Source organism: Mobula birostris, chromosome 22 (assembly GCF_030028105.1).
Source record: "Mobula birostris isolate sMobBir1 chromosome 22, sMobBir1.hap1, whole genome shotgun sequence".
Lineage (NCBI taxonomy): Eukaryota > Metazoa > Chordata > Chondrichthyes > Myliobatiformes > Myliobatidae > Mobula > Mobula birostris.
Genome location: NC_092391.1, coordinates 1,567,593 through 1,576,641, shown reverse-complemented (window position 1 = coordinate 1,576,641; position 9,049 = coordinate 1,567,593). Strand labels below are relative to the sequence as shown.

The 9,049-nt window shown below is 45.2% G+C and overlaps 1 protein-coding gene across 1 annotated transcript; it reads left to right on the top strand.

Moving 5' to 3' along the window:
- Positions 1 to 262: 262 nt before the first annotated feature.
- Positions 263 to 7,200, top strand: LOC140186112 (tumor necrosis factor ligand superfamily member 15-like). The gene is made up of 4 exons (XM_072240006.1): positions 263 to 304; positions 2,004 to 2,052; positions 4,378 to 4,461; positions 5,815 to 7,200. The coding sequence occupies exons 1-4, from the start codon at positions 263 to 265 to the stop codon at positions 6,237 to 6,239; spliced, it is 600 nt and encodes a 199-aa protein (XP_072096107.1). The 3' UTR covers positions 6,240 to 7,200.
- The last annotated feature ends 1,849 nt before the right edge of the window (positions 7,201 to 9,049 follow it).

Sequence of the window (9,049 nt, the reverse complement as noted above, 5' to 3'; positions counted from 1 at the left end):
ATTTTACACATACGGCAGAAATAAAGTCCTGCTTGGAGTGTTCCAGTACGTCATAAGCTTGCTGGCGTATATAAGTGCCACTGAGGGAGCAGGCTGGAAAACGTTCACAGTAAGTTGTTCAGCAAAGATGCAGAAGGCGAATGGTGCAGACCTAGAGGATGTTATGTTCAGGACTTCAGAAGGTAGTTTAGCTGTGAGACAGAATTGCAGCTCAGTGTTTCTCACTGTCCTTGTCATCCTACAGTGGCTGGCAATTGCAAGCATGTGCATCTTCATATTTTTCTACATTGATGTGCTCAAGAAGGTAAGAAACCCTGGCTGTATTTGTAGAGGATGTAGTTGTTCATGATTGTTGGTGTTTGAAGGAAGAAAACTGGTTTAATTTACTTTGGCCAAAGGTTCGTCTCAGTTGCTTATCCTCATGTGTACTGCATGGACTTGCATGAACATCTTGTATGTTGTTGAAGAACGCCCTTTGATCCTGTCTGTGTTAACTGTGACTGAACTGACAAATTAGAAACATGACTGGCTTGTAGTGGTTCGCTGAAATGTGCTCAGCAAATGTTGCAAGCAGTACATTACTTCAATCTAACGATTTATACTCCCTTATGATAGAAAGGGAGGATTCTGCCTCTTTCCCAAGAGAAGGGTCTTTAGATGAAGTTTCCCCCAGGCTTCTTCAACAGCCTCAAGGCTGAGCATGGAGCATAGAACACTACGGCATAGTACGGCCCTTACCGGCCCACGATGTTGGGACAATCTTTTAACCTACTCTAAAATCAATCTAACCATTTCCTCCTATAACCCTCCATTTTTCTTTCATCCATTCACCGAAGAGTCTCTTAAGTATCTGTAATGTATCTGCCTCTGTCGTCACGCATTCCGTGCACTCACTATCCTCTGTGTAAAAAACCTACTTCTGACACCCTCTATACTTTCCTCCAATCATCTTAGAATTATTCTGCCTTGAATTACCTATTTCCACCCTGATAAAAAAAGTCCCTGGCTCTCCATCGATCTATGTGTTTTATCATCCTATACACTCCTATAAAATCACCTCTCATCCTCTTCCACTCCAAAGAGAAAAGCCCAAACTCATTCAACCTAGCCTCATAAGTTATGCTTTCAAATCCAGGCAGCATCTTGGTATATCTCCTTTGCACCCTCTATATCACAAGATGATCAACTGTGAAGTTTAGACAGCATCTGGGCTTCTTTGCTTTCGTTTTAAAACCTATCTTTACATTGTAAAATTCCATCTCTGGCGCAGCCCATGGTGAATCAAAATCAGGTTTAAGATCACTGGCATAATGTATGTCATGAAATTTGTTGTTTATTTTGCAGCAGCAGTAATAATAAAATCATAAACTACAATAATAAATAAATATATAAAACTTAAATTAAGTAGTGCAAAGAGAAAGCAAGAAATACTGAGTTAGTATACTTGGGTTCAATGTCCATTCAGAAATCTGATGGCGGAGTGGAAGAAGCTGTTCCTGAAATGTTGCGTGTGTGTCTTAAGGCTTCTGTATCTCATCCTTGATGGTAGCAATGAGAAGAGGGCATATCTTGAGTGATGGGGGTCCTTAACAATAGATGCTGTCTTCTTGAGGCATCATCTTGATGTCAGGGGGGTGGGGGTTAGTGTCCATGGTGGAGCTGGCTGAGTGTAAACTTGCTGCAGCTTTTTCTGATCCCCTACATGCCAGACAGTGATGCACCAGTTAGAACACCCTCCACAGCCCTCAGTCATCCCCAGCACCTCTGCAGACAAGACTCCCAATTGCCCGCTGTCTGGTCCCAGGGAGTGCCATGGACATGTGAATGTACTGATGTCAATGAATATAGGAAATGCCTTCTGTAAAGATCCTTATTTTAGCAACCTTATTGAATTTAGGTGAAAAGTTAAAAATGATGTTTCCCTAATCCATATTCTGAAATTAAAGCTCAAGTGTGAAAAATTGACTTCATCTGTTAAAATAAAATTATCTTTGGCTTTAAAGGACATAAATAATCAAGTGCTGATCGAGATGAAGAACCTCTCCCTTCCCAGTAAGTAAATTCCTTTGTCTTTGGGTGGGTCAGGCTGTATTTAAACAAACTATCCATTTACTCAGAGGACCCAGGTGCCTGCACTACTGTGCATTTATTGGAATACAAGAGATTCTGCAGATGTCGGAAATCTGGAACAACGCACAAATACAAAATGCTGGAGCAACTCAGCAGGCTAGCCAGTATTTATGGAGAGAAATGAACAGTCTGCATTTCAGTCCCTTTCAACAGGACTGATCAATTTCCCTCCACGCAGACTGCCTCATTCACTGAGTACCTCCAGGGTTTATTGCTTGGGTCTCGGTGTTTCTGACCTCAGACTGCCAGATCTCTAACCTCTGACCTCAAGACAGGTCAGGATTTGCTTCTTTAATGGATATTAGTGAACCAGCCAGGATCTTACAACGATCAACACACACAAAATGCTGGAGGAGCTCAGTAGGCCAGGCAGCATCTATGGAGAAGAGTTAACAGTCAACATTTCAGGCCAAGGCCCTTCATTAGGACAGAAAGACTGAGACCCAGTCCTGGAGAAGGGTCTCGACCCAAAATGTTGACTGTTTACTCTTTTCCATAGATGCTGCCTGGCCTGCTGAGTTCCTCCAGCATTTTGTGCATGTTGCTTGGATTTCCAGCATCTGCAGATTTTCTTGTGTTTGTGGCTTACAACAATTCCTCCAGCACATCAACATAATTGTCCAGTGAGTTTTACAAAGATGGTGCCTGAACACGAGGGCCTGAGTTATAGGGAGAGGTTGAGCAGGTGCGAACGTTATTCCTTGGGACGGAGAGAGGCAGAGATTGCATCCGGTTTTTCTCCAGGGCACAGATTTAAGGTGACAGTGGAAAATTTAACAGGGGCAACATCTTCACCCAGAGGGTGGTCAGTATATGGAACAAGTTGCCAGAGGAAGACATTGAGGCAGGGACATTAGCTACGTTTAAAGGACAGCTAGGCAGATACATGATTAGGTCAAATGCAGGTGAGTGGACTAGCCTGGGTGGGCACCGTGGTCAGCATGGGCCAGTTGGGCCGAAGGGCCTATTTCCATGAGGTGTGACTTGATGTCTATGTGACACCAAATAACTTAATGCAACTGCACACATGCTAAATAATCTGAACATTTACTGTGAACAGCTTTGGGCCCCTTATCCAAGAACAGATGTGCTGTCATTGGAGAGGCTCTGGAGGATATTTACACAAATTATGTATTTATTTAGTTAGGTGAAACGAGCCCTTGCAGCTCAATGATCTGCACCACCAGCAAGCCACCTGTTTAACCCTAGCCTAATCACAGGACAAGTTACAATGACCAATTTACCTACTAACCTGCATGTCTTTGGACTGCGGGAGGAAGCCCACGCATTCGGCAGGGAGGACTTGCAGGCTCGTAACAGAGTGTGCTGGGAATGAACTCCAAACTCCAACCGCCCAAGTGTGCCACACTAACTGCTAGACCACCATGGCATCCAATGTTCCAGGAATTAAAGGGTTAATGTATGAGGAGCGTCTGGTGACTCTGGGACCGTACTTGCTGGAGTTTAGAAGAATGTGAAGGGGTGGGAGATATTATTGAAACCTATCGAGTATTGAAAAGCCTCGATAGAGTGGATGGAGAGGATGTTTCCTATAGCGGGGGAACCGAGGATCAGAGGGCACAGCCTCAGAACAGAGGAATGTCCATTTAGAACAGAGATGAGGAGGAACTTCTTAAGCCAGAGGATAGTGAATCTGTGGAATTCATTGCCACAAATAAATGTAAAGAACTCACAGATGAGGGGGAATCTGTGGAATTCATTTCTACAGACAGCTGAGGGCAAGGCGTTGGGTATAGTTAAAGCAGAAATTGACAGATAGAATGGTGGAGCAGAATCGATGGGCTGAATGGCCTAAATCTGCTCCTATGACTTATGGTCTCGTGATCTAATTCAAGCATCAGGAATCAATAATAGTGATACAGTGATAGTGTCATTTGGTGCAGGAACAGACCTTTCAGCCCATTGAGTTCAGACTGACTATCAAGCACCCAATTACACCAACCCTATACTAATCCCAGTATGTTCTGTCTGACTACCCTCGCTCACACACCAACCCTAATGCTGGTGAACCTGCATGTCTTGGGGTGTCCTTCCTAACAATGTACAAATTATACCTCTGTGGTTGTTGTCTGAGTTCCACCCTACGTTTATTGTGAAGGTGGAGACAGTGCAGGCATGTATTTGTATCTCTGCGGTCACACAGACAACAGCTTGTGTAACAACAAGGCTGCTGCTGAGGTTCTGGGAAGGTGCGGACCGTGTTTTGAAATCTGTTTTTTTTTTCAGACTTCCAGCCAGCAGGAAGTGGTTTAGTTATGAGTCCGTCGGTGAGCGCACAGAATCACATCGCCCATTTCACTGCCTTTACAGGTCAGTATTACAGGATCACTTCACTTTCTTACCAGTGTATATTGGTCAGTTAGTGTCACAGAACCCTGAGGTATGTGTGGGTGGGGACCACCAAACTCCAGAAATGCAAACTCTTCACCGATTCTGAATGGATTCGGGGCCAGTGGCAGAGGAATTCCTCACTGGAGAAAATATTCCAGTGCAAGAGGATGTCTCACTGGTCAAAATGTTGCAGTGCCAGAGGGTTACCTGGAACACTGGAGAAATGTTTTAAGATTCATAGTGTGTTCAAGGAGTAAATACCTCCTTGGAAACATTATTACCGCCATATTTCCATCTCCGTCTCTCACAGAAGTGGATGAGTCCACTGCTGATGAACGCCTGTGTGATGGGGATATCATTTCAACATGAACACAGAACCAAAGCAGTGCCTTCATACGCCAGGAGCACCAGGAAGGTGTTCAAACTCTCCACCTCCAGACCTGGTGCTAACATCCACTGTTTATCCAATTAACCCTCTGATGGCACACCAGTGAAGAGGCAGCTTGTGAGACCCAGCTCATGTTTTGTTGCATTTGACAAATTTAGGGTTTTTATCAGCATGAAACATAACCACTTTGTATTGGTTGCCAGATGTATATCGAATCTGCGCAGCTTGCTCAGCTAAATTAGTTCAGATCTATCACACAGATCCCAGAAAAGATCCCTGTCTTCTCTGATCTATCACACAGTTCACAGAAAAGATCCCTGTCTGCTCTGATCTATCACACTGACCCCAGAAAAGATCCCTGTCTGTTCTGATCTATCACGCAGATTCTAGAAACAATCCCTGTCTGCTCTGATCTATCACACTGATCCCTGAAAAGACCCCTGTCTGTTGTGATCTATCACGCAGATTCTAGAAACGATCCCTGTCTGCTCTGATCTATCACACTGACCCCAGAAAAGATCCCTGTCTGCTCTGATCTATCAAACTGATCCTAGAAAAGATCCCTGTCTGTTCTGATCTATCACGCAGATTCTAGAAACAATCCCTGTTTGCTCTGATCTATCACACAGATCCTGGAAACGATCCCTGTCTGCTCTGATCTATCACACTTATCCCTGAAAAGATCCCTGTCTGTTCTGATCTATCACACAGATCTGAAAGAAGGACAATATGTACCATCAACTCTAGCCTCTGGGTAGGGCTATATTTGGACCACTTATCAGATGAGTTTGTGCTTTAACCATTCCCTTTTCTGCCCAAGAGGAGAAACTGGATGTTTACCTCAGTAAACTTGGGGAAACAAACTAAAACAATCACTTATTTTACAGATTAGTTCAGTATTGCATGCTTTTATTTGAAGTCAACCTTCCACTTGTCCTTGGCAGATTTCCAGAATTCCTCCAACCTGCTCTTTGAAACTTCCCTCGGACATGCCTTCCACACACCAGCCATGAAGTGGAATAAGACAGGTTACCTGGTGATTCCTACTAGTGGTGTCTACTTCCTGTATGCCCAGGTAACCTTCAACTGTGTACAGGATTGCATCAGCCACCCTCATCAGTTTTATGTCTCCATTTCCAAGAAAACCAAACATTATCCTGCCCCAGAGAAGCTGTTGAAGAGTTACGCCAGGCCCCAGGCCAAAGCTGAAGAATTCTTGAAGATCTCCACCCTTCAGGCTGGTGCTTTCAAACTTGACGCCGATGATCACATTAACGTTGAAGTTCCCAAAAATCTAATTAAGTACGTTTCCATCAATGAATGTGAAACCTATTTTGGGGCATTCCTGCTTCAGCAGCCTTCCTTGTGATAAGCCAGCTTTAACTTATCATAGGTTTGTTACAGCATAGAAAGAGATCACTCAACCAATTAAGACAATGCTAGACTGATGCAGTAATCCCATCAGTTCCATTTCCATCCCCCTCCCCCACAGTACAGTCTACTTCCCTTCAAAATCCCCAAATGGTTCTGCTTTCACAGTCATTTCCGACAATGACTTCCCAATCTTGTCTACTCCAGGTACAAAAGCCACCTTGTCTCTTTGCCAAAGCCATCAAATCATTGTCCCAGGTCCTTGGCCAATCTGCTGATGTAAGCTGCTTGCTACCATCTACTCTCGACCGCATTGCTGTCAGATCTCTCCATCTCTGGTGCAGAGTGAAAAAAAAACAAGCTTCTCCTATCCAGTAATGGAGTTAAATTGCACATCACTGAACCCTCTCCAGCATTTTTCCACCCTTCCTCGAGTTTCTGGGGTTTATGAATGTGTTGGTAACATCTACCACATACCCACCATGATCCCTGTCCACCTCTCTATAACCCCCCAAAAGCATTCCAACAGATTAGTCAGATCAATTTGTTTTTAACAAATCCCGTGGCCTCTTCCTTAACAACTCAAATTGTTCCAAGTGTTTAAATATTGCTTCCAGAAGTTTTCCCACACTGGGTTGAACTGTAATTGCTGGCAAGTCCTTTCTTCCCCTTTTGAATGAGACCGTTCGATCCACCAAATGTCAAGCTCCTCCTGTGGTCAGGGAGGTGGTGCTGGATGAGATGTAGTCACCCTGGGGAAGGGATCTAACTCAATATGACTTCTAAATGTATTCTGTCTGGTTCAACAGACTTTCAGCCAATGTTTAGCACAACATTATGCTACACTAGCACGTTTGATATTTTTGAGTTACACTCCAATGAGTGATTTATTGTTTCATTTTGTCAAATGTAATGTTTAATTGTGTCTCTACTGGTCAGTTCTCAAACAATAAATGTTACTGCTATACAATCATTTGAAATTGTTAAATAATGAAAATAAATTATAGTTTGAATAAAGTGGAATGTGTCAATAATGGGCAGTGGTGCGTGAAGAACTCATAAAATAGTAACACTTTCAGTCAGCCGGGCTGTGTTTATGGAGTCATAGAGCACCGCTGTACAGAAACTAGCCCTTCAGCCCATCTAGTCAGTGCCAAAATGTTAAACCGCTAAATATTTTTCTCTCACCCATATGTCTAAGAGTCTTTTAGATGCCCCTAATGTATCTGTCTGTCATGGTCTGGATCGGGGTCCCCTTAAATTTACCTTGTTTATGTTACGATCCAGACTGTTGATTCCCTGTTTTCCCCGAGTCCCTCGGCTTAGTGATTAGAGGCAATTAACACTCGGCTGAACCGGTAGTTTATAATCTCCGGCTTTCAGCTGTTCGGTGTGGGAGTGTCTGCAAAGTCATCAAAGGCACGGTGTGCCAATGTCATCTGGCCAGAGCAAGCCTAGTCTCTGCCGAAGCGAGTGCCGGTAATTCACCTTTCCTCACCGGAGCAACCCTGTCCAGTTACCTCGCCAAAGCGAGCCTGCAAAGTTTGCTCACCGAGGTGGGTCCGTCAGTTAACCCGCCGGAGAGAATCAGGAGCCGCTGTCTACTGTTCCCGGGCCGAGTCAAGAGCTCGCCACTACCCGGAGGTTCCAAGTACCACGTCCTGTCTCCGGCGGCACCCAAGTACCACGTCCAGGTCCTGGCTCCGGGGGGCATCCAAGTACCCAGTCAAGCCCTGGCCCTGGCGGTCTGTGATTCCTGTTCTACCCCCCTGTCTGAATCCCTTCTCTGCCCCTCTTGCCTCTAGCCCTCGTCTGTAGCCCTCGCCTGCACCTCGGTCTAGTTCTTTTGCTGGAGCTAGATAGGAACTGTGTTGTTCTTTGGTGTTTGTCTTGTCTTGTCCTCGCCTCTGTGGGGTAAGTCAGGCCATCTTGCCGTTGCTCCATGGGGGGTCATGTCTTGTCTTGTCCTTGCCTCCGTGGGGTAAGTCAGGCTGTCTTGCCGTTGCTCCGTGGGGGGTCTTGTCTTGTCTTGTCCTCGCCTCCATGGGGTAAGTCAGGCCGTCTTGCCATTGCCCCGCGGAGGGTCATGAGCCCCAGCCCTATGTCCTGTACCCAAGGAGGGGTCCTGGCTCTCTGTTCTGTGTATGTGTCCATGGTTCCATGTACCTGCTGTCTTGAGACCGAGGCTCTGTGTTCCCATGTTCCTCTTCTCCCTAGTCCATGCCATGTCCTTGCCTGGTTCTGGGGTCTGAGCCAGAGGCAAGACCCAGGTACTGGGTCCTTGCCCAGTCTCTGGCTCGGAGTCCATACCCTAGCCTCTTCATGTCTTCTCTAGTTCTGGGATCCAATTCCGAGTCCTAGCCCAGACCCCTAGTCCCAGCCTAGTAGTAGTCCTGAGTCCTTGTCCAGTTCACTACTCCTGCTCCTGCCTAGCTCTCCTGATATCGAACAATAAACTAAATCTAAGTAACCTCACAAGATGTGTCTTGCATTTGGGTCCACCCTTGCAATTGTGACACTGTCAAGCTGAGATATTGAAGATTCAGAGTTCTGAACCAAGTTCAGTTTATTGTCATTCAACTGTACACACGTATACCACCAAACGAAACAATGTTCCTCTGCACTAAGGTAGAGTTATAAAGTACAGCACAGAAACAGGTCTTTTGGCCCACCTAGTCCATGTCAGACCATTTAAACAGCCTACTCCCATCGGAACCTTAGTATCCCAACCATCTATGTTCCTATTCAAACTTCTCTTAAACATTGAAATCATGCTTGCATGCACCACGTGCACTGGCAGCTCATTCC

Excerpts from the sequence above, each read along its gene's own strand:
- LOC140186112 (XM_072240006.1), top strand. The coding sequence starts at position 263 with ATGTGCATCTTCATATTTTTCTACATTGATGTGCTCAAGAAG. Across the intron at positions 305-2,003 it reads ACATTGATGTGCTCAAGAAG|GACATAAATAATCAAGTGCT; the intron begins GTAAGAAACCCT and ends TTGGCTTTAAAG. Across the intron at positions 4,462-5,814 it reads CCATTTCACTGCCTTTACAG|ATTTCCAGAATTCCTCCAAC; the intron begins GTCAGTATTACA and ends TGTCCTTGGCAG.